Source organism: Lontra canadensis, unplaced genomic scaffold, assembly GCF_010015895.1.
Source record: "Lontra canadensis isolate GAN:19392208 unplaced genomic scaffold, GSC_riverotter_1.0 scaffold1, whole genome shotgun sequence".
NCBI classification, from domain to species: domain Eukaryota; kingdom Metazoa; phylum Chordata; class Mammalia; order Carnivora; family Mustelidae; genus Lontra; species Lontra canadensis.
In genome coordinates this window covers 11,901,436-11,927,668 of record NW_022630995.1, presented here as the reverse complement: position 1 = coordinate 11,927,668, position 26,233 = coordinate 11,901,436, and the positions used below count along the sequence as shown (strand labels likewise).

The 26,233-nt window shown below is 33.1% G+C and overlaps 1 protein-coding gene across 4 annotated transcripts in view; it reads right to left on the bottom strand.

The window, feature by feature from the left end:
* UGT2A2 (UDP glucuronosyltransferase family 2 member A2) overlaps positions 1 to 26,233 on the bottom strand; it is a 63,286-nt gene that overhangs the window by 29,969 nt on the left and 7,084 nt on the right. Inside the window, exon 2 of one of the 4 annotated variants that reach the window (XM_032845892.1) lies at positions 22,847 to 23,478. The exons of 2 other annotated variants lie outside the window; for them this stretch is intronic. In XM_032845892.1, coding sequence (XP_032701783.1) covers positions 22,847 to 23,478 — 632 coding nt within the window. Of the gene's footprint in view, positions 1 to 22,846; positions 23,589 to 26,233 lie in introns of those variants that run through there. One more of the 4 variants, XM_032846059.1, reaches the window with a different exon arrangement.

The window sequence follows — 26,233 nt, the reverse complement described above, 5'->3', positions numbered from 1 at the left end:
AACCCAGTTTCAATTCCTCTACAAATCCTTTAATACTTCATACTTTCAAGAAGCAATTTTTATGAAATGATCTCACTGATATGTGGAATTTAAGAAACAAGGCAGAGAGGATCATAGGGGAAGAGAGGAAAAAATGAAACAAGATGAAACCAGAGAGGGAGATAAACCATAAGAGACTCTTAATCTGGGACAACAAACTGAGAGTTATTGGAGGGGAGGAGGGAGAGGAGGAGAGGTGGTGGGTGATGGACATTGAGGGTGGTGTATGTTGTGGTGGGCACTATGTGTTGTGTGAGACTGATGAATCACAGACCTGTACCGCTGAAACAAATAATACATTAAATGTTAATTAAAAACAAACAACAAACAAAAAGAAACAAACAAAAAACAATTTTTAACACACAGTTTATGCCAGTTTCTGTACTGTGCACAGGGCATAAACAAGAAAGATCACTTCCAGTTCAAAATGACTTCACAGATTACTGCAGAAAACATCAGTTAAACCAGTACATATTCTACAAACATGAGGGAGATGGATCTTAGATGGTCAGGATGAATCGAGGAGGGCAAGCACAGGAAGGAGGTTGCTTGGTGGAGGAAGAAAATGATGAATTGATGCTTTAGCTAAATCTTTAAGAGCGGTATTTAGCAAGTTGAAAAATATCACTAGGAAGTAAAAAAGAACACTAATGTATCTGTGTTCTAAAAAGTATGACAGAGTTATATCAATATTATGTTCAATTACGTAATTATATCAAAATACTTGACAGGGACATATTGAAATTTTAAATCCCTTGAAAGTTTTTCTGTGTGCTAAAGAGAAGATCCAAAGTAGAATTGTTTAGAAGATGCAAAGATAAATCCAGGATCAAATCTCCAATCAGCCCCGAACAATTAGAATTTGTTTATAAGGAAACAATTCCTTATGACTGCGAACCAACAAAACCAACAGCAACCACAGATATTAACACAGTGATTTGAAATATTACTATTATTTGAAATAAAATATAAAATTATTTTGTTCAATACTTTTGAGTATGAAAGCAAAACCTGAAAACATAAGCAAGGAACAAGAGTTTAAAAAGAATAATTGTGAAAATTTGCTAAAGAGCCAAAGAGAATTTCTAGAAATTACAAATTCAACAAATGAAATTTAAAGAGTAAATTAGACACAACTATAGAAATAAACAGTAACCCTGAAGATAAATATAAAGATATTATTCAGAATTAAGTTCTGAATAAAAAACATAGAATAGGAAATATGATAGAACAGTTAAGAGACATGGAGAATAGACTAATATACAAATCCAGTTGCTGGTTTGACCTACCTGGTGTCTCCTTTCTCAACTCCCTTTCTACTCTATATAGTAGTAAAGCTGGTCCCTTTTCAGGCAACCAGCCTACACAACTAAATCTATATTTAAGTTCTTTCAACAAAATCTCCCAGTTTCTTTATTTTCTTATAATCATTTTAGGCACAAAAAAGTTACAAATGAAGGATAGAGACTTTCATATATCCCACAGTAATTATTACTATGGTGTTTGCCAAATGATGATTTACTATTTTCATTATTCCTTCTGTAGTTGTTAATTGGAATTTTACCATAAAGTTTGGCAAAAATATGTGTAAATATATGATTTGTATGATTTGCATAGTCTCATGGTAACTCCCTACATGATATTTATTAATCACATAGGAAAGTTTATAAGAAACACCATCTTAACTAAGTGATCAGAATTATTGTCACTAGGACTAATCTATCTATATTATGTGCCTCCTGATATGCCACACTGTAAAGGACACAAGATTGCTTCTGTGGTATTCTTACCAAAAATGTATAACCTCACTCTAATCATGAGAAAATATCAGAAAAAGCCAAATTAAAGGATATTCTAGAAAAAATAACTAGCCACTATTCTTCATAAGTAAGAGACAAAGAAACACTGTGGCAACTGTCACAAGTTTGAAAAAGTAGGACACTGAACAAATAAAATCAAGAGGGAGTCTGGATTATGTATCAGGAAGAAAAAAAGAACATAGTGGGATGATTGACAATGTTTTAATAAGAATTCCTAGCTTTGATCATTTTATTATGATAATGTAATGTAAAAGGTTAATATTAAAATATTAGGTTAATAAAGGTTAATATTAAAATATAGTAAAAAAATCATTCATTCTATCTTTATTAATTGGAATTTAAGAAGTTGCTTATTTATTATGGTTATTTATTTACTTATATCAGCTTAATTCATATAAATTTATTTTATTTTATATATTTTATTCAGCTATTATTATTTATTTTTTTGCTCTAAGTGTCCCAGATTTTGGAAACTTTTTTATATATTGATTCCTATGTCCTTTTGATATGACCCCATTCTTTTATTTTTATTTTTTTAAAGGTTTTATTTGTTTATTTCAGAGAGAGAGAGAGAACATGAGTAGTGGGAGGGGCAGAGGGACAAGCATACTCCCTGCTGAGAGGGGAGCCTGACTTGGGCCTCAATCCCAGGACCCTGAGATCATGACTTAAGCAGAAATCAGATGTTTAACAGACTGAGCCATTTAGGCACACCAGACTCCATACTTTTAAAGCATTTTTTAAACTTTCTGTTACCAGAAGATACTTCAAGTTTTACTATTTTCACTGCCTCAGCCTTAAAACCAACCATGTCTCCAAAGAGCACTATTTCATTTTGTTAGAGAATGGCATTTATGATTTTACTCATATGTGGAATTTAAGAACAAAACAGATGAACATAGGGGGAAGAAAATAAAAGAGAGAGGGAAACAAACTCCTTCTCATTTTTTGTTTTTGTTTTTTTAAGATTTATTTATTTATTTTAGAGAGACAGCATATGCTAGCAGGGATCCGAGCAAAGAGAAAGAGGGAGAAAATCCTCAAGTAGACTCCCTACTGATCCTGGAGCCCAACTCAGGGCTCCATCTCACAACTGTAGATCACAATCTGAGCCAAAACCAAGAGTTGGAAGCCTAACTGACTTCACCACCCAGGCACTCAAAGAGACTCTTAACTATAGAGCACAAACTGAGGGTTGATGGCAGGAGGTAGGTGGGGGATGGGCTAAATGGGTGATGGGTTGAAGGAGGGCACTTGTTGTGATGAGCATGGGGTGTTATAGGTAAGTGATGACTCACTAAGTTCTATGTCCAAAATCAACTTTATCATATATGTTAACTAACTAGAATTTAAATAAAATCTTAAAAATAAAAATAAATAAAAGAAAAATTTGTTTAAAAGATCGGGATGAGTCTGCTAAATATGTTCATTGCTACTGATATGTTAGCTTCATTCACCAGATGAAACTAGTAAATATAATTGCACTAGTAAATACTGTCATAGTTACTTCTATATCTAGCATTCTCTGTTTATTCCCAAGTCCTTTCAACAGTGAGAAACCTATCTCCCAACATCACTGCGTACTCACTTATTTGTTCAGTTTTAGTAAGCACATAAAATAGTTTCAGAATTTCTAGCTCATAGACCTCTAAAAAATTTTTTTATAACCAGACAATAATATTTGCCTTATAAATTAATCTTTTCTTAGAATTAATTAATTAATTAATGAGAGGGAGAGAGTGTGGGGAGGAGCAAAGAGAAAGAGACAAGCAGACTCCATATTGAGCTTGGAGCCTGATGCAGGGCTCAATCCCATGAGCTGAGCTGAAATTAAGAGTGGGCTGCTTAACTGACTGAGTCTCTCAGGCACCCCTACATTTATCTCTTAATAGAGTTGAGACAACAGTCAAATTCCTTTGCACAAAGTAAATACTACATTCATATGTTTTTACAGGTATACTCTAGCAAAATTACAAGTAATAAATCTTATTCTATAGGCTGGTGGGGGGGTTGAAATATTCACTTCGTTCATTACATAAAGGCAACACAGTCTTATCAGAAAAGGAATGAAAGAGAAACATGCAGGATCTGTGAGAATTCTCAGTGCCTGGTTAGAGGATTTAATAAACACATGCCTTCCTGGACAAGGGGGAGTGGAGTGTCTGGAAAACTGGGCCCCTTGAGGTTTCTGGGCTGAAAACAGCCAGATTCTAATTGGGGCTCAATGCACTCATCTAGAGAGTAAAAATTTGACTTAGGAGAAACATTTATCTTTGGAGGTCAAGCTCTCCACACACTCCTTGTCTGCATGCCCATCAAAAGCACAGCTTGTTCTATTCACACAATACTCCCTATTGCCACTGTCCTGATTATCACAGCTTCATATTCTTTCCATATCTTATTCCCTTGTTGTATTGATAGCATTCACAATAAAGGTGGAGGCAGAGTTTGGCTTAGGACTTTTTACCACCAGAGCATCTGGTCCTGAGGCCCTCTCCTGTCTCCTACTAAGATGTCTGGAGTAATCTTTTTATTCTGTTTCAGGGTTTGCTGGCCAAACCCGACAAGGACCTATAATCACTCATGAAAACAAAGGTGAGTATTTCTATAGCTTTCAAAATATGAGCAAAATGGATTCAATGATGAGGAAGAAATATAAAATATCAGTATTGCATTGGGATTAATTCAATGAAGAAAACTCTTCAGTATTATGCAAAATATTAAAAGAAAAAGAGAAAGACATTAACATTTCATTAATAAAAAAATTTGGTAAAACCTTAAATTTTCAATGAAAAACTTTTCTTATAAATTAGGTCTTTGAACTAATATGAATGGTTATATATTTAACTTTGCTTTAAATGAAAGGAAAAAATGAAAAGTATTCCCTTTAAAATCAAATACGACATTGCCCTAGAATGCCCACTTCTATTTAATATTCAGTGGAAAGTCTCAGTCATCCCAAGAGTAATATACTAAATACCTAAGAACTAAAAAGATTATGACTGTCATAACTTTCAAATGCTCTAATAGCCTATATTGAAATTCAAAGAAACATACAGCCACTGCCAGTTTACAACTCTTCACAGAGAGAAACAAGCTTTCAATTTATATATACAAAGTATTATGAATTATAAATATTATATATAATATATATAGAAACGTTAAACATTAATGCTATAAATTTATAATACCATGTTTGATATAAATAATGTTACACGTATTATGATTTAAGATGTTATACCTACGTACTGTTTTTTAAGTTGAACATATGTATATTTAACTATATATATATATTATATAATACCACTTTATATAGATAGGTATGTTCCAGTTTAAAAAAAAAAAACACTGTTGGGGCACCTGAATGGCTCAGTCAGTTAAATGTCCTACTCCTTTTTTTTTTTTTTTAGTATTTTTTTTAGTATTTTATTTAGTATTTTTATTTAGTATTTTATTTAGTCATTTGACAGACAGAGAGAGAGAGAGAGAACACACACACAAGAAGGAATGGGCAGAGGGACAACACAGAGAACTCCAACATGGAGCTCAATCCCAGGACCCTGGGATCATGACTTGAGCCAAAAGCAGAAACTTAACTGCTTAACTGATTGAGCCACCCAGGTGTTCCTTAAATATTCTACTCTTGATTTCTGCTCAGGTCATGATCTCAGGGTCATGAGATGGAGCTCCATGTCAAGTTCTGTTTTGAGTGCAGGGCTTGCTTAGGATGCTTGCTCTCTCTCTCTCTCTCCCTCTGCACTTCCCCCCTCTCTAAAAACTAAAATAAAATAAAATAAAAATTTAAAAAAAACTATCAACAACATTATGAATATAGATATACACACATATATAATACTGATGATTTGGGAATCAGAAAGTCATAAGAATAGCAAGTAAGCCATTATGAATAATTTAGTAAAACAATGCAATTCATGATTGCAATGTCATTTTCTTTGTAAAATGTTTCATCCATACACCATAATCTTAAATATGTAAGTAGAGCAAATATTCCAAATATAGATGGAACTATTGTATTTTAATTTCTTTCCCAGATTTAAATGTGATTTTAAGTAGATATTGAGGGTTATATAGAAAAAAATGAGCTCAAATAGTACCTAATAAGTTGGAACTTTTATGAGACTTTATTCTAGTAGAGGCTAAACTTTCTCTTTGTTTTAAAGAGGATTTACCAATAATAACAGCTTGATCTACACATGGACATTCCTCTTGCATTTTTTTCTCCTATACTTCTGAGGCAGCTGGAATGGAACCACATGCATCCAGATCCTTACAAAGTTTCCTTTTCCCCAGGGGTGTTTTGGGTCGTCTTTACTCCCCATGATTTTTCACTCCCACTTCCTTCCATTACAGTCATGCTAACAATATTAAAGCTACCTTTGTCATTTCTCCAGGACCATAAGCCATCCTTTTCTTGCACCACTACTATGCCATCTCCTACTTTTTACAATCTTCACTAGAGATCTGCAGATTTTATGATATTTGCTTTTTCCATTTGGAGTTTCTACAAATTAATTCAAGTATTGATCTCCCTCACTCTAAGTAGAAAAATTTATAAACAGTTAATTATGGAATAAGCATCTAAAAAAACTCCAAGAGAAATGCTAATAAAATGATAGATTTTCAATAGTTAAACTGATTAAAAAATTAAAACCAGTGGTTATAGCTGAGTTGTCAGGGACATATTAAAAATCTACACTTCAAATATTTTATTTGGTTAGTAGCATGGTATTACTTAGGACAAAACCATGAATGCAATCCTATAGCTGGGAGAAATCACTCAAGAACCAGTACTGCAATGCACACACACCAGCACACACAATTACAATACACACCAATTAGGCATATATCTATGTGCAAAATTACCACATTGTGGTGTTTACCAAAGAAAACATGACTAAGTGACAGAATACTACCTAAACACTATTAATAACTGGCATCGGCTTTCTGTTTGGGATCCCTCACTCCACAGTTAAAGAAAAACAATATAACTTTCTCTACTGTTTGCTTTTGAAGGAATTTATTATCATTTTCCACTCAGGAAAAGAAAATCAGTGTTACCTGATTCAATATCAAATGATTTTTTTTTTTGGTCTTCCCATTGACTTCCTTTTTTAAAAACAGGGAACTAAGGCTTGAGCTAATCCTAGAACCACAAGGATTTCTATAAGATATTTAGTGAAATTAGTTGTGTGGACTTTGGGAATAAATAGACCTATGTTTATGTATTGTGCAAAATTATGTTTATGAATAAGACACTTAATTTTTCAGCTTGTATTTCATTATCCATAAAATGGAGTTAATGATAATATTTTGTTAGAGTACTGTGAAAATCGTAATAATAACAAATGTTTAGAAAGGTGCTTCAGTGGAAGGTTAAATAAATCATCATAGATTTAAATACTAAACTGAAGGTTGTGCCACAAGAAACCCATCCACAGATTAACCACTTGGACATTGATTTTGAGAAATAGATGAATGACATTTACACATTCCAAAGTATAACAGAATTCATAATATTATGTCAAACAATAGTATTATTAACATAATCATAAAATCAATAAAAATTGATGGGTAAGAAAAATATGCTTAGTATGGAAAAAATAAATTAAGACTGAAAGCTAGATGTTGATTTTTATTTAGCTGGCTGAGTTTGGAAAGATGTGGAGAAAGTATCTAGAAAAATGCAAAACTTAGAGTTTAAAAGAAACAGTACATATAAGATGATTTTAAAATTTTTTTAAAAAATTAAGTTTTTATTCAATTCTAGTTAGTTAACAGTGTAATATTAATTTCACCTGTACAATATAGTGACTCAACACTTCAATGCAACACACAGAGCTCATCACAAGTGCCCTCCTTAATCCCCAGCACCTATTTTACCCGTTCCCCCAGCCACCTCCCCTTTAGTAACACTCAGTTTGTTCTCTATAGTCAAGAGTCTGTTTCTTGGTTTGTCTCTTTTTTTTTTTCCTTCTTGCTCATTTGTTTTGTTTCTTAAATTCAACATATGAGTGAAATCGTATAGCATTTGTCTTTCTCTAACTTATTTCACTTAGCATAGTACTCTCTAGCTCCATCCATGTCTTTGCAAATGGCAAAATCTCATTCCTTTTTATGACTGAGTAATATCCTATTGTATAGATATGCCATATCTTCTTTATCTATTCATCAGTTGATAGACATTTGATTTGGCTATTATAAACAATGCTGCTATGAACATCAGGGTGCATGTATCCCTTTGAATTAGGATTTTGTTGTTGTTCTTTGGGTAAATACCTAGAAGTGTAATTGCTGGATCATAGGGTAGTTCTATTTTTAACTTTTTGAGGAACATCCATACTGTTTTCCAGAGTGGCTGCACCAGTTTGGATTCCCACCAAAAGTGCAAGAGTGTTCCCTTCTCCCTATCCTTGCCAACTCCTGTTGTTTGTTGTGTTGTTGATGTTAGCCTTTCTGACAGGTGTGAGGTGGTATCACATTGAGTTCTGATTTGTATTTCCCTGATCATCAGTGATGTTGAGCATCTTTTCATTATGTCTGTTGCCCATCTAGATGTCTTTGGGAAAATATCTATTCATGTCTTCTGCCCATTTTTTGACTGGATTAGTCATTTTTTGGGTACTGAGTTTTAAAGTTCTTCATGTATTTTAAATACTAACCTTTTATCAGATACATCCTTTGCAAATATCTTTTCTCATTCCATAGGTTGTCTTTTAGTTTTATGCATCATTTCCTTCACTTTGAAGAAGCTTTTTTATTTTGATGAATGCTAATAGTTTATTTTTGCTTTTGTCTCCCTTGCCTCAAAAGATATATCTAATAAGAAGTTGGTATGGCCAACGTCAAAGAGGTTACTGCCTATGTTCTCCTCTAGGATTTTTATGGTTTTCTGTCTTGTATTTGGGTCTTTAATCCACTCTGAACTTATTTTTGTGTTTTATGTAAGAAAGTGGCCCAGTTTCATTCTTTTGCAGGTTGCTGTCCTGTTTTCCTTACACCTCTTGTTGAAGAGACCTTCTTTTTCCCATTGGATATTCTTTCCTGCTTTGTCACAGATTAATTGACTATATAGTTGTGGGTTCATTTATGGGTTTTCTATTCTGTTCCATTGATCTATGTGTCTATTTTTGTGTCAGTGCCATGCTGTATTGATCTACCATTGTATCATACAGAATCATCTCATTGCTTTAAAAATCCCCTGTGCTCTACCTATTCATCCTCTCCTCCCCCAATCATTGACAGCCTCTAAAACTTTACTGTCTCTATTCTTTACCTTTTCCTTGATATCATATAGTTGGAATCATACCATATGTCTTTCCAGGTTGGCTTCTTTCACCTACTCATATACCTTTACAGTTCCTCCATGTATTTTCACAGCTTGATATCTCATTTCTTTTTGGTATTGAATAATATTTCATTTTTTCCTGGATCTACCACAGTGGATCTACGCACTCACCTACTGAAGGACATGGTTGTTGCTTCCAGTTTGGGCAATTATGCATAAATATGTTAACACATCAGTATGCAGGGTTTCCTGTGAACATTAGCTTTAAACCCTCCTGGGGGAAATGCCAAGGATCATAATTCCTAGATCATATAGTAAGATTGTTTAGTTTTGTAAGAAAATGCCAAACATCCTCCAAAGTGACTGTACCATATTGCACTCCTACGAACAATGAATGAGAGTTCCTGTTATTCCACATTCTCACCAGCATTTGCTGTAGTCTGTGTTCCAGATTTTGGCCATTCTAATCAGTGTGTAGTTGTAGCTTATTATTGTTTTAATTTACACTTCTCTAATGACAAACAATGTAGAGCATCATTTTATGCATTTATTTGCCATCTGTCTATCTTCTTTGATAAGGTGTCTGTTAATGTCTTTGGCCCATATTTTAATTGGGCTATATGTTTTCTTATGTGGAGTTTTAATAGTTCTTTTTACACTTATAACTGTTCTTTATCAAACATGTCCTTTGCAAATATTTTCTCCTAGTCTACAGATTGTTTTCTTATTCTCTTGACATTGTCCATCACAATGGGGATTTTTAATTTTAATGAAGTCCAGCTTAAAAATTATTTCTTTCATGGATTTTGTCAGAAGGGAAGACAGCATATTACAAACTTAAAAAGAACTACGTTTGTCAGGTTAATGAGGCACATGTAATTAAAGTGTAGAATTTTTTTCCTCATATAGAGGAATTCCTTCCTAATCTATAAGTAGCATCATTCTAACATTACACCATAAAACTGACAAGTGGATCAAAAATTTTTTTCAAATTTCTGTTTGAAATATTATTTTCATGAAACATATAGCATGGGCAGGTATCTAATTTCTATTATCTTTACTAAGGGCTAGAAAACTAGGGATCCAGTATTTCTTTGGATGCCCCATTGTCAAAAGTTAATAAAAAAGCATGCCGATGGGGCACCTCGGTGGCCCAGTTGGTTAATTGTCATGATTATGTCCCACTCCCTCTGCCTTTATTCCCCCATCTTTCTCCCTCAAAACAAAAACAGATGGCCTTTGTGTTTTCCATTTTTAATAGTGTCCAAATGGTCTGAAATTTCATATTTAGTGCACATTTATTTTATCAGTGAAATATATAAGCAGTAAAAGGCCTGAGCCATACAGAATAGTTGCCTGATCTAAAAATACTAAATTCTAAAACCAATTACTAATTTTTAAAGAAATTCATGAATACTATATGAGATACTCAATTATTAATTTTCATTTTCTTTTTTCCTCTTTTATATAGGTATCCAGTGCAGAAGAGGCATTTTATTGAAATTTCAAGCATCTTGTTGCAGTATTTAAGATTATTAGATGGAATATTATTTTCCTAGAGAATGATCTTTTCTAGAAAGTAAACTTTTTAGTAGTATCTTGGAAGATGTTGGGAAAGGAGAGCTAGTCTATTCATTTGACTTTTCAGAAATATTTAAAAGGTAACAATTTTCCTGAAGAGTAAAAAAATCATGTATGTTGGAAATGCATATATAGATAATATATATAAGTGGAGACAGGAGTGCTGTAGCTATAAAAATGAACTACAGAGGAGGGAATGAATTTATTGCTCAAGATTTCTCTTGGGCAATAGATTTCTCCAAGAGAGAGAAGTTTCTGCTTTACTAAGCAAAGAATTTGTTTATGTTTGTATTTGTATCTGGGTATAATATTTATAGGCCCAGATACTACTCTGCAACATGTGTTAGAGTGTATAATATTTTCCGCATGATAAAACTTGTGTCCATGAACTTTGGACATATTAACCAATCAAAGCTGATGTCATAAGCAGATCTGTCAGAGGACCTAACTATTACAGGCTCATGAAAGTTAATTGTTAATTTCTATGTATCTTTCCAAGCTGGTTATTATATTACCAATAGCTTGAAATTAGTCAAGGTAGAAGGAATTACACCACAGATATTAATAAATGCTATACAAAAGTGTTTTTTTCTTTTTATACCACGGAAAGCCAATTGTTAAACATTCACGGCCCATCACTGGATACAAACATGCAAAAACGAAAGTGCATATGTAGAGGTAGAAGCAAAGTAGAGATCAAAGATTTAACAAATGGATTACCTCAAAACTAAAAGTCTTTTTATTAGTTATCTATTATCAAATGACTAACTATCCAAAGCCTTATCATCTTAAAACAACAACTTTCTATTTACCTCTGATTCTGCTCACAATTCTAGTCTACGTAGAGCTGTTATGGGCTGACCTTTTTCATGCACATGTGAATCTGAGTCATCAAAGTGCTAGCTGATACTTGAGGTCATCACATTAGTGTTTTGCAGTTGTTTTTCTCATATCTTTGTGGGTAAATATCCTGGGTTGTGAATCCCTCGCCATTCAGCATACTAGAAGGTTAAATCACAGGACAAAAAGTTCATAGCAAAATGTGTTGACTTTGAGGACATCGTGCTAAGTAAAACAGGTAAGGGAAAAATAAATACCATATGATCTCACTTATATGTAGACTCTAACAACAACAAGAAAGAAAAAAAACAAGCTTATGTATACAGAGTACAGTTGCTGGTTGCTGGAGATAGAGGTGGGTGATATAGGTAAAAGGAGTCAAAAGCTCCAAACTTCCAGTTATGTAATATGCAATACAGTATAATTAATTATAGTCACCATGCTGCATGCCCCATGCATGCTTTAATGTACAGCATGGTAACTATATTAATAATACTGTATTGCATATTTGAAACTTGCTAAGAAAGTAAATCTTAAAAGTTTTCATCACACAAAGAAATTCTGTAACTATGTATAGTGATAGATGTTAATTAGACTTACTGTGGTTATTATTTTGTAATATATGCAAATATTAGATCATTATGTTGTATACCTAAAAATAACATAATGTTGTATGCTAATTATACCTCAATTAAAAGAATAAAAATAAAAATTTTTAAAAATTTAAAAATTATACAGGGCCAGAATTTGGTCTATGGAATGTTCTTTCAAACCTTATAACTCTTTTAAAGGAAACTTGACAGAGATTTTCTCAAATTTGGCAATAATCTTGAAAATTTACCTGACATGACCCAAAAGCAAGTTATAAAGCAGAAAATTTTTTTTCTTTAATTATCAACAGTAAAAAATAAATTTTGATCAACCATGCTAGAGAGCAGGTTGAATTATCCTTATTCTCCATAGAATATAGAATTATATAAAATGTCATGTGAATAAGGCAATCAAAAAATATTCAGCCAAATAAGTTATGAGAAAAGGTCATAAAGAAATGCCAGGAAGTAAATTTAAAATATGATTGTTTTGGATTTTGTGATGCTTATGGTATTTGTCAGTTTTTATAAAATCAATATCTTGTAATGGTTTCTTATTCTAAGTAAGTATTTCCATTAATATATAGATTTTTAAAATGTCACAGAGCAGTGAGAGTAAGTTGTTTGGAAGAGGCCACTCGTATTACATTCACTAAAGTCACATTGGCCAAAGCAAGACAAATAGCCAAGACCAGAGTCAGCATGAGAGATGACTTCATATGGGAATGCATTACATGGAAAGCAGAAAAATCATAATAAAAAGGACCTTTAAAAATGAAAAAGAGTAGCTATAAAGAAGATACTTAAGGGGCATCTTGTGGTTCAGCCAGTTGAGCAACCGTCTCTTGATTTCACCTCAGGCATGGTCTCATGGTCATGAGATGGAGCCTTGCATAGGTCTCTGAAGGGAGTCTGCTTGAGATTCCTTCCCTCTCCCGCATCCTCTCCCTCTACCCCTCCCCTGGCTCGTGTGATCTCTCTTTCTCTCTCTCTCTCAAATAAATAAATAAATCTAAAAAAAAAAAAAAAGACACTTAAAAAGTCATTTACCAGAACTCTAAGTAAATACATTTGACAACTTAAGGGTGGATAAAATTATATTATCTATCTATCTATCTATCTATCATCTATCTATTTCTATCTATCTATCTATCTATCATCTATCATCTATTTAACATTAGCCAAAATTGACAGAAGTCAAAAAAGAAAGTGTCTAAATTTTAAGAAGTATATATATTGCCAAACACTCTCCTGAAATAAATCCCTCAAATCAAGATATTTTACAGAAAAGTATAAAAACCCCATATCTAACATCATCCACAATGGTGAAAGATTGAAAGTTTTTCCTCTAAGACTAGAAAGCACAAGGATACCAACTCTCATCCTTATTAGCATTCCTGTTCAACATAGTATTGGAAGACCTAGTAAAAGCAGTCAGAGAAGAAAAAGAAATAAAAGACACCTGCATTAGAAAAGAAGTAGTAAAATTTTCTCTGCTTGAAGATGACATTTTATACATAGGAAATTTTAAAGACTCCACCAAAAATCTGTTAGAACTAATAAATGAATTTAGTAAAGATGCAGGATACAAAATCAACATACAAAAATAAGTTGTTTTCATACACTAACTATAAAATAGTAGTAAAATTAATTTTAAAAATTATTTTTATCCTATTTACAAAACAGCGCCAAAGATAATAAAATACTTAGGAATAAATTTAACTAATAAAATGAAAGATTTGTACATGGACAACCTTATTATTATTTAATTTTAATTCCAGTATAGTTAACATACAATGTTGTATTAGTTTTAGGTGTACAATATAGTTATTGAACAATTCTATATATTACTTAGTGCTCATCATGATAAATGTACTTTTAATTCCCTTCACGTATTACATCTATCCTCCCATTAATCCTCTCTAGTAACCATCAGTTTGTTCTCTATAGTTAAAAATCTTTTTTCTTTTTTCTCCTTTTTCTTTCTTACTTTGTTTTGTTTTTTTTTTAATTCTACATGCAAGTGAAATCATATCGTATTTGTCCTCTGATTAACTTATTTCACTTAGCAAAAACAAACAAAAAAAAAACTTATTTCACTTAGAATTATACCTTCTAGATCCATCCAGATTTTTGCAAATGGCAAGATTTCATTCTTTTTCATGGCTGCATAACATTCTAGTGTGTGTGTGTGTGTGCGCGCGCACGCGTGCACATGTGCGCTTGCACATGCATGTGCACATGTCCACACATGTATGCCACATCTTTTTTATCCATTCATTTATTAATGAACACCTGGGTTGCTTACATAATTTACTATTATAAATAATGCTTCAATAAACATAGGGGTGCATATATTTTTTTGAATTAGTGTTTTCATATTTTTTGAGTAAATACCCAGTAGTAGAATTATGGGATCATATGGTAATTCTACTTTTAATTTTTGGGGAGACTTCCATTCTATTTTCCACAGTGGTTACGCCAGTTTGCTTTCTTATTAACAATGCACAAGAGTTCCTTTTTGTCTACATCCTTATCAACAATTTTTTCTTGTGGTTTTGATTTTAGCCATTCTGACACCTATGAAATGATATGTCACCTCACCTGGTTTTGATTTTCATTTCTTTGATGATGAGTGATGTTGAACATCTTTTTATATGTCTGTTGACCATCTGTATGTCTTCTTATTTAACATTAGCCAAAATTGACAGAAGTCAAAAAAGACATATTCATCTATTCATGTCTTCTGCCCATTTTTTAATTGGATGATTTGTTTCAAGGGTGTTGAGTTGTATAAGGGCTTCCTATATTTTGGATACTAACCCTTTACTGGATATATCACTTGCAAATACCTTCTCCCGTTCAATAAGTTGTCTTTTAGTTTTGTTGATTGCTTCCTTCACTGTTCAGAAGCTTTTTATTTTGATGTAGTCCCAATAGTTTATTTTTGCTTTTGTTTCCATTGTCTTAGGAGACATATCTAGAAAAATGTTGCTATGACCAATGTCAGAGAAATTACTACCTGTACTCTCCTCTAGGATTGTTATGGTTTCAGGTCTCACATTTGGACCTTTAATTGTACATGGAAAACTTTAATACACTGATGAAAGAAATTAAAGTAGACACAAATAAAGGGAAAGATATCTTGTGTCCAGGATCATACAAATTAATATTGTTAAAATGTCCATAATACCCAAAACAATCTATAGATTCAGTGTAATCCTTATTAAGGTGCCAATGGCATTTTTTACAGAAATAGAAAAAAAAATTCCCTAAAAATTTTATGGAACCACAAAAAATCCTGAATAATCAAAATAATCCCAAGAAAAAAGATCAAAGCTGGAGGCCGCCCACTTCCTGATTTTAAACTATATTTAAAAGGTACAGTAATTAAAATAATATGACACTGACATAAAACAGACACATAGATCAATAGATCAGAATTGAGAACTCAGAAATAAACCCATGCATATATGGTTAACTAATATTTGGCAAGGAAATGAAGAATACTCAATAGAGAAAAGATAGTCTCTTCAATAAATGAAGTTAGGAAAACTGGATATTCTTATGCCAAAGAATGAAATTGGATCTCTATCTTACACCACTCACAAAATGGTAAAGACAAATATACGACCTGAAACCATAAAATTCCTAGAAGAAAACAAAGAATCAAAGTGTGTTAATAACCCATTGGTTTGACAATGATTTTATGAATGTGACACCCCAACCACAAAACACAAGGGCAAAAATAAACAAGTGTTACCATATCAAACTCAAAACTCCTGCACAGAAAAAGAAACAAAGTGAAAATTTAACCTACAGAATGGGAGAAGATATTTGCAAACCACATATCTGATAAGGTTAATATTTAAAATAAGTATGAGACTCACAGCAGAAGACCCCAAATAATCTAATTAAAAATGGGAAGAGGACCCAAAGAGATGTTTTTCCAAAGGAAACATAAAAATGGCCAACAAGTACATGAGAAGGTGCTCAACATCACTAATCACCAGGAAATGCAAATCAAAACCACAATGAGTTATCATCTCACACTTGTTAAAATGGTTGTTATAAAAAAGACAAATGATAAGTGTTGGCAAAGCTGTGGAGGAAAGTGTTGGTAAAGCTATGCACTGTTGATGGGAATGTAAACTGGTGCAGCCATTGTGGGAAACAGTATAGAGGTTCCTCAGAAAATTAAAGGTATGATACTGTATGATCCAGCAATTTCACTTCTGGGTATATATCCAAAGGAAATGATACTGTCTTGGAAAGACATTTACACTCGCATGGTTATTGCAGCATTCTTACAACAGAATGAAAACAACTGAAGTGTCCATTGACAGATGAATGAAAAAGTTGTGATATATGTATCACACAATGGGACAGAAATTAGCTATGAGAAATAAGGGAAACTTCCCATTTTCAACAAGATGGATGAACCTTGGGAGTGTTATGCTAAGTGAAGCAAGTCGAACAGAGAAAGACAAATTCTGTCTGATCTCACCTGTATATGGAAACTAAAAAATGCTGAACTTATCAGAGAGTAAAATGGTGGTTGCCAGGGGTGGAAGTTGAGAGGTGGAGGAAATAGGTGAAGGTGATCAAAGTGTAAAAAATTCCAGTTACAAGATAAATAAGTTCTGGAGATATACTGTACAACATCATGGCTATAGTTAACAGAACTCTATATCTGAAAGTTGCTAAAACAGTAAATTCTACCACACACACAACACACACACACACAAAACTGTAGCTATATGAGGTGATAGAAGTGCTAACTAACTTTATTGTTGTAGTCATTTCATAATATCTTCATCTATCAAATGATTACTTTGTACACAAATTTGCATAGTATTATATGTCAATTATATCTAAGTAAATCTGGAGAACAAAGAACAGAAAATTGTACTAAACCTTAAAATATCAAAAATAAAAAAGTTTTAGAAGTGCTACAAGTACAAAAAAGAAGGGAAACAAAGGTTATTTTCATGAACTGTCTATAATATGGGTCTAAAATCTTCAAGAGATTATACAAAAGTATGATATTTTTTATTCTATTTCTATCCAGCCTTTCATCTATGAATACAAATGTATCCAGCAAAATATTAATGATTTATGCAAAAATGATTGTAAAATCATTCCAGAAATAATTCAGTAATAGGAAATCTATTCATATAATTCATCTATTAACTTGCTTAGAAAATCAAATAATTCTTGCCATAGGTGGAAAAAGAAGTTGACAAAACTTGACACAGTTCTGATTTACAAAAGAAAATGCTAAGTGTAATAGTAATTAAGTAATTGATATTTTCTTCACATGGCTCATAAACAAGCAAGTTAATTAATGAATAAAATTTAGTCATTTCAACTAAATTTGAAAATAAAAGATGAAGGCAACTATCTTCATTATTATTAAATAAGTCTGATTTTATCAGAAGTAAAATTAGACAAGAAAAGGTGACCAGTGACATAAGAATTATAAAGGGAGATGTAACTTATTTCTAGTATCAGTTTAATGAACATGTGTCTGGATAACTACTGTAAAGCATAGGATAATATGGACAAATACCAGGATATGAAATTGAAATTGAATGGTAACTAGAATTTATATATACAAGCTATGACTAATGGAAAAAAAGGAAGAGGGAACACATTTATAAGGCCAACAACAAAACAAATCAGTTGGCTGAAATTTAACAACAAATATGTAAAACATATTTATATAAGAAGCATTGGTAAACACTCCAAAAGACACACAGATGATTTTTTAAAATAATAATATATTTTTGGAATGGTGACAATTAAAATTTAAAATTTAAATTTAAAATTGGTCAGTTTAAACCAAATTTTAACTTTAAATTAAAATTTAAATTTGGTCAGTTTAAACCAAATAGTTGCACTTAACTGTATGCCAGTGCAAGTAACACTAGTTTTTTCCTCCTCAAGAGCTAGTTAAGATTATTTCTATAATACCATAAGCAAGCAGGAGAGGCCAAGGGTACTCAGGACTTGTATGTCATTGCCTAAAGACAAAACTCAGGACCACACAATTCTCTGTGACAAAAAAGACAGTTTGCACCAAAATATTTAAAGATTTTTAACTTGAAAAACAAAAAAAAAAAAGTCTATAAAGTTGAAATAATGTCACAGCAGTGCCCTCAGGAAAGTTGGGTGAGAGAATGCTCACAGGAAACACCAGCTTACCAAGCAAACAATGGGAGATGAGCAGACTTGTTTTTTTTCTTTTCCCTATCTGTGACTTCTCAAATTAAAATCCTGGAAATTATGGACTGGTCATTATTGCTGGGAATGTGAATTTCTTTATGTAGTGGATTCAATATACATAGGGTCTTCTCTGGTTCAGTTACATATTTGGTGATTTTAGCAAAGTCGCTTAATCTTTCTGAATTTTGACGGCTCCAAGGTAAGAGATAAGGATCATTCTCGGCTTGTGTATTGGATTAGTAATAATGTATGCATTGTACCAATGAAAGCTCTTGATAGGTGTATAGTTAAGGGTAGCTATTTATTAAGTTAATAGCAAAAATGGTACAATTAGCAAGGGCATTAGCTGCAGAATCACTGAATAGAGCTAGATCAGAGCTGCTTGATGGAGCACAAACTGAACATGAGTGACAATGTAATCATGTTACTTTTAGAGTTAAAATTATTAGAGAATGAATTTTAAAAGCCCACAAAAGGAAAATGGAAAGAATCAGAATGAAGAGCGAAAACTAAGTGGTAGGAATTACTGACTCGGAAAAGGTCTGGAGAGCAGCGTTTTTTTAGAAAAGGGATCCCAGAAATTGTTTGATGTGCTGGTTAAAGAAATATATACATTTGACAAAGCAAATCACACTGTATACTTAGTGCACTTCCTTTTACCATGTATAAATTAGCTCCTAATCTTTTTCTAAAAATGAGATGACCCAACCTGGTGATTCACAGACCTGTACCCCTGGGGAAAAAAAATATATGTTTATAAAAAATAAAATTTATTTTAAAAAAATAAAAAATAAACACGTATTTTAAAAAAAAATGAGATGACCCTACACATCAATAGCATGGTTATAATTTTTTCAAAACGCAAAAAGATAATAAATACTAAGTGTTAGTGAGAATGAAGAACAATGGGAATCCTTGTAAATGGCTGATGGGATTATTGATTGGCACAAACAACTTGAGAAACTGGATGTTAGCAGTATGTACTAAAACTAAACAAATGCATACTCTATCACCTAGTATGACACAAGCATATTTACCAAAGACATGTACAAGAATGTTCTTAGCAATGCTTATCATAAATAGCCAAGACCAGGATAGTCTACATGTTTATCAACAGCAAAATGGATAAATAAAATGTAGTATGTCAATTCAATAGAATCTACATAACTCTGAGAATGAACCTCTATATACCTTTATATATACCTCTATGCAACAACTTGGGTGAATATAAAAAACATTCGCAAAAGAAACAAAATACAAAAGAGTACACAACGTGAGGTTCATTTATACAAAGTTTAAAATCAGGCAAAATTAATCTGTAGTGCTAGAAGTCAAGTGATTATTTTTAGGAATTGTAGGAGAAAGAGGCACTATGGGAATAATTTTTTGTTTCTTGATTTGGGTGCTGGTTGCATGGGTAGGTTCACGATGTGAAACTTCAGTAAGCTGTAAAATTAGGATTTAGGTCTTACTTCAAAAGATAGGTTACACAGAATTTTAAAAACCTTACAGCACTGACCCCAGGAAAACTGCATGTGAAAAGGAATTAGAAACCTTATGTGAAGGCATGTCCTATAGCTGTAGTGAAGGCAAGTCCCAAATCCTATCCACATTAGAGTGAGCTATGTGCCAGTCAGCAGATCGCTCAGAGGCTGGAGAGATCGAGCTTGGTACAATTTGAAGGTACCCTGTAGAACACTGGACTTGAACAAGATTAATTAGAGATTCACTCCCTTATATGAATAGCAATGATTGTCATATTTCCAGATAGGCCTGCTCCATTAGGTGTGAGAAGCACATTTAAAATTGAACTGATGAATTTTATTTGCTTCATCCATAAAATTTAAGATCTCCATGGCAAGCAAAACAGGATTTTTAAACAGTACAGTTAGATTATTTCCTTCTAACTTATTTGTTTCCTTCAATATAGATATTTGGGATTTTTCTTAACCACACTTAAACATGCTATTTTTCTGATTGATTTTTCCCAGAGAAATAAAGAATAAATATGGAGATGGAAACTCTCCTGAAATCTGATATTATTAAATTTCCTGTGTTCTCCTCTGTTTGATAATAATATCAAATGGAAGGTACCTGACCTACTTCACTCTCGGTTTACAGCTACCAGGTGTCCCTAATACTTTAAGAATGTAATTGCAATCGAAGACAAATGGGATTAGTCTATTCTCAAAACTTCAATTTGAAATAAAATATGCAAGACAATTATTTGTTGTTCAGGTATGTTTAGTAACATGAGGAGTATAAAGGATTGAAGTAAATAGGATATCTAATTTCTCAGGACATAGGATTTCTGAAACTAGGTCATGATCCTGTGAAAATGAGATGACAAGAACATTCTGTTTTACAAAGGCTTTTCATACATTATATAATCTGGAGTTAGTACATTCCAGAGGCCCTTTATTCTTTGCTTATCTGTACTGACTACTTAGTAAGCTTTAAACCCTGGGCTTTTGTCATTTCAGAGCTCTTATGTAGTTTGCTGTAAACAACATTTAACATAAGTACAATTCCTTATAACTGACATAGCATACCCATATACCATATGATCATCCCAAAGAGTACAGTGGAATAATTGCCCCCTTTTAAAAATGTAGAAATGTCGTGACTCAGAGTTTAAATCACTTGCCTGAAATTACACAGCAAATGGAACTTGAACCCAGAACCTCATGTACTTTCCAAGAACCTCCACTATCTTACTTTTTGTAATCCTCTTATTTAAGGAATAGAGACTGTTATCTCACTCAATACCTGCAGTAGTTGGTATGTGGGCATCTATGGGCAGACACAACTATTATAGGACACATTTCAAATGTCTTGGGAAAAAAAACCTAAATTTAAATCAAAATATCTCATTGAGGCTTATGAAATTTGGAGTCCGAAGAAAAATAAAATATAGTTAAGTGACATTATAATGAGTATAAAAACACATTTTACTTTCAAAATTCTAATTATCATATCTTTAAATGTATATACAAATTTTAATTATCTTGCATATGTTTTATTTACACATGTGTGGTATGTTTAACATCTTCCCTCTAGACAACTCCATGAAGAAATTTAAAAGCTTAAGTGATGAAAAATTGGGTGAAGTATATTCCAAAATACAGGAAAGAAAAAATATATACACAAATTCTGCTTGTGAAATGTAAGATTAAGGTCACGATACAGTGAGGCTATTCCTGCTTCTATGGCTTTCCACAGATCCTTCCACTTGCTCTTATGGATGTCTATAATGCTTTTCCTCCAGGGATCCCAATGGCTCTCACACTCACTGCCCTCAGGTCTTCATTTGAATGTCACCATTTGAGACCTTCCCTAGCCACTGTATTTAAAAGTGTAACCCTCCTCCTCTTATTTTACTACATAGCATATATGCATAGCATATACACTATTGTGATATACACTATGTAGTAAAAAAATCAAAGAGATTTTGATCTGTTTTGTCAACTGTACCCAGAAAAGTGACAGGTAACGAGTTGGTGTTCAATAAGTACTTTTATTTTTATACAAAGAAAGCATGGTAGAAGAAAGGGAAGAGGGGAGAGAGGAAGGGAGGCAGGGAGAGAAGAAGGGAAGGAGAAAAAAAGGAAAATAAAGAGTGGGAGGGAGGCAGGCTGAAAGGTATGTAAAGGACAATATTTTGTGTATTATCTTTGTGAGAAAGTACCATTGGTAGTATCAACAGTTAATTTCTGCTGTTAATTAATATACCTGGTGCTTACTACTAATAAATCTAGAGAAAAAAACAAACTTCAGGAGAGAAGAAAATAGAAAAATGAAGGAAGGTTCATGAGAATCAGAAAGATAAACAACCATCCGGAGCTGTTTGCATAATTTACTTGATCCTCATAGGAATGTGTGAGGCAAGGAAACTTGAGGATTACCCAAGGATACAGAGAAATTAAGCTGGAGGTGAGAAGCTAGTCTAACAACCGAGGAGCCTCAGGACAGAGAGATAGTGAGAAATGGGGGAGGTTATAAACTCAGGTTTCTAATGCTTAATCCTAGGCTTTTTGAAGTTTTCTGCAGACAAAGAAAAGAATGAGGAATGAAGGAGGGAAAGGAAATCATGCATCACTTCAAAATGTTTGCCAGGTATTTTTTAGGAGTACCGTAATTCATCCAAGTAAAGGCACTTTCGTTTATATTTGAAGACTGATTTACTCATTGAAAAGCCATTGTCTAAATCCCTATTTAGACAAATTTATTTGCAGTGAAGCACTAGCATTCATATTAATACCACCATTACATTTGTAAGAAATTTATCCAAAAAGAATCATCTTGTATGAGATTATTATATATAGTAAGTATATTTACCTCAGCCTGCCATGTGCGGTGGGACAGAAACCATTTACTGTTTTACTAACAAGAATAAATGGGGTATCTGGAGACATTAATAAGGGAATATTTTAGAGACTTACCTAGAACTTTGCTGTAGTATGAATTCCATTCTCCCCAGTAGGACTGAAATATGTAGTCTTGCAGAGGATAAGAGAGAGTATTTTTAACCCTCTCACCAAAGGTCATCTGGTCAGTGAGCTCTGACAAAGCTGCAGGTACATAGGAGGCAGGTGCTGGGATTTTCCCACAATGTCTCTCAACTGTGGAGGCTGGAGAGAACCTCAATGTGTATACAAATGGAATTCCTAATTTCAGAGCAACTAGGTCCCCACAGATAGTTACTGGATCTGCTACTAACACATCAAAACTACCTTTCTGAAGTCTTGCCATTAACTTGGGATTGTTTAATACTCCATCACAGATTTGTATATTGATTCGAAAAAAAGTATCTAGAAGATTTCCTAGCTCCTTATAGAAAGTCCAGAGTGTGAGAGGAGTTGGTCTGTGGTCCATCCACAGCATTATCATATGTTCAATTAAGGAATCTACATTGCTGTCCGTATAGGAGACAGGTATCACCTCAAAATTCACGGGAGAATCAGGATTAGAGTTGATTAATAGAGTTGTTGATGAAGCCAGTACAGTCACATTGTGATTTCTTTGAATCAGCTCTTCTAGAATGATCTCAATATTTAACCAATGACTACCATCCGTTGGCCAAATTAGCACATTTCCACTTAGAACAATTTGAGTCAAAGTCAAATTGAAAACCAGCAGCTGGACAAACTTCTTAGGCATGGTGATATCCATTATGAAAACCATCCTACTGTAGATCTTTTAAGATAAAAAGAAATTTTCAAAGTTTATTTATGTAGATTTTTTTTCAAATAAATGATGTTTAATGTGATGGGTATACTCATTCATAAGTCACTTGATCTATAGATTAAAAGGAAACTAATATAATTCAAACCATTATATGCAATAATATTATTATTCTAACAGAAGTAAATCAAATCCTATTTGAAAGCAAAAGAAGAAGTCAAGTTATAGGCCTGGTGTCTATGTACTCTGTGATAATAATTATAAATTATATATAATTATATATGTACAATTATATATATAATATATATAAATTATAAATAATTATAAAATATGTCTAATTTATCTTTCCTAAAATTAGGTTAAACAAAAAATAATAGCAGTTGTTACTGCTAAAACCACTGTCTCAAAACTTAGAGTAACTTTAAGTTAGATATCTTATTACAAGGCATTTTTTTAAAAGATTTTATTTATTTATTTGACATAGAGAGAGACAGACCACAAGTAGGCAGAGAGACAGGCAGAGAGGGAGGGAGAAGCAGGCTCCCTGTTGAGCAGAGAGCCCGACGTGGGGCTCAATCCCAGGACTCTGAGATCATGACCTGAGCTGAAGGCAGAGGCTTAACCCACTGAGCCACCCAGGCGCCCCTCAAGGCATTTTTATGTACATTGTCTAATTCAGTCCTTTCCAGAGTCTTGTGCATCATACATTACTTGCTATATTTCATAGATAATGAAATCAATATTGAGTTGCATATCCAAAAACATATTACAACGTAGGGCAACTGAGACTATTATCATAACAATTTGAGAATTGCTAGATTTCCATGGTCTTATGCCTCATCTTTGTAAGTTTTAGAAGCTTTGGCAATGCACAATGACAAGCATTATTACTACTTCTCCATGGCTCATATTTAGGAAGAAAAACTAAAAACAACCTTCACTTAGAAGAGATTTTCTCAAAGATTACAAGATATTTTCAATTAATTGGATTATAGGACAAATTTTACACATTTGTCAGAGGAGAGTTTTCTTTTCTGATAAAGCATATCGATAATCATCTCCTCTTTGCAGGGAATTTTTCATTTTCTTTCATACGATATTTTCACATGCAACTCAAGAAGATAGGGTCTAGCACCACAAGAAGTCACACGCTTTTTCATTCAGAGCTGTGTAGTAGCTTAAATTGGGTGGACACTAGAGTTCAATTGCCCCAGATTCAAAAACTATTCTTTTACAAGCCTTGTGACCCTGGAATAATACCTGGACCCTTTCAGCCTTTGATTTTTCATGCAAAAATGAGAGATAGTGATGTTATATTACTTTGTGGATTGCAATAATATCTGCAAAGTTGCTTTGTAAACTGCTTAGTTCAAAGCAAAAGTTTAGTAATGTAGTTTAATAAATTTGCCTGAAGATTGATCAGTGAACCAACAGGTTAGCTACAGAATGACCAGCTAGACCCAGATATAATGATATCTGTCTGTTGAGATTTTTAGTAAATGCCAAACTCTATAAGGGCAACCATATACTGATGATATTTTAAAAGTTAAGGAAATCAAAGAAGCTAAGAGTTGCCATTAAAAGGAGAAAATAAGAACAAATAATGTAATTAAAAGGATAGAAACCAGGAGTTAAATGTCTCCTCTTCCTGTAAGCATTTCAATGAATAGCTAGAATTTAGCTATGCTAATTCATTTCTCATTGTCTCTTGGACTGGGAGGTCGTCCCAAAGGCCATAAAGATGTCCCAAAGATGGCTTGGAAACCATCTTTCATACTATTTTTGAAAATTTATAATCAACTCTTTAGTAAGCTTAGAGTTTTAGCTTCACATTAGAGCTTCAACTTTTTTTTTAGTTCCTTGAATGCATTTAGTTAATGCATTCTTGAAAGCTTAAAAGTCGATGTACTTTTTCTTCCCCTTTGTTTTATTGTATATTAACTGAGTATCTTTTTAGAATTTTCTTTTAGCTCAGGGTCTCACATCAAATGCTTCACCACTTTCTTCATTGTAACCTCAGGCAAGTTTCTCAGCCTCCTCATTACAAAATGGTAAATGCTGGTGCCTGTTTCTTGTAGATGTGAGGACTGAATGAAAAAAAAATTTGTGTACATTATTTGGAACATCATCCGTGCTCAATAAACGTTAGCTATATATGATAAAGTAAGGAGAGACTCGTACTTTAAAAACTACCAGTTTAAACAGATCTTATCACTTAGATGCACTTCCTTTCTTCTGCTTCTCAGATAATGGTCCTCTGCGGTGCCTGAGTTTTGGTGCAGGTATTCCTAAACACCACAAGTTCCTCTACAGGTGTCAGTCATGCTCAATCTTGAGTCACATCAAAAATGATATGTTATGGTTTGTCTGGGTGGCTCAGTTGGTGCCTTCAGCTCAGGTCATGATCCTAGGGTCCAAGGATCGAGTCCCGCATCCGGCTCCTCACTCTGCAGGGAGCCTGCTTCTCCCTCTGCCTGCTCTGCCTGCTTTTCCCCCTGCTTGTGCTCTCTCTCTCTCTCTCTCTCTTAAATAAATAAATAAGTAAAATCTTTTAAAAAAAATGATATTTACTAACAATGTATTCAGTACCAAGGTTCACAAGTGACTTATTTTAAGAAATACACACATAGAAAATTCAAAATTAT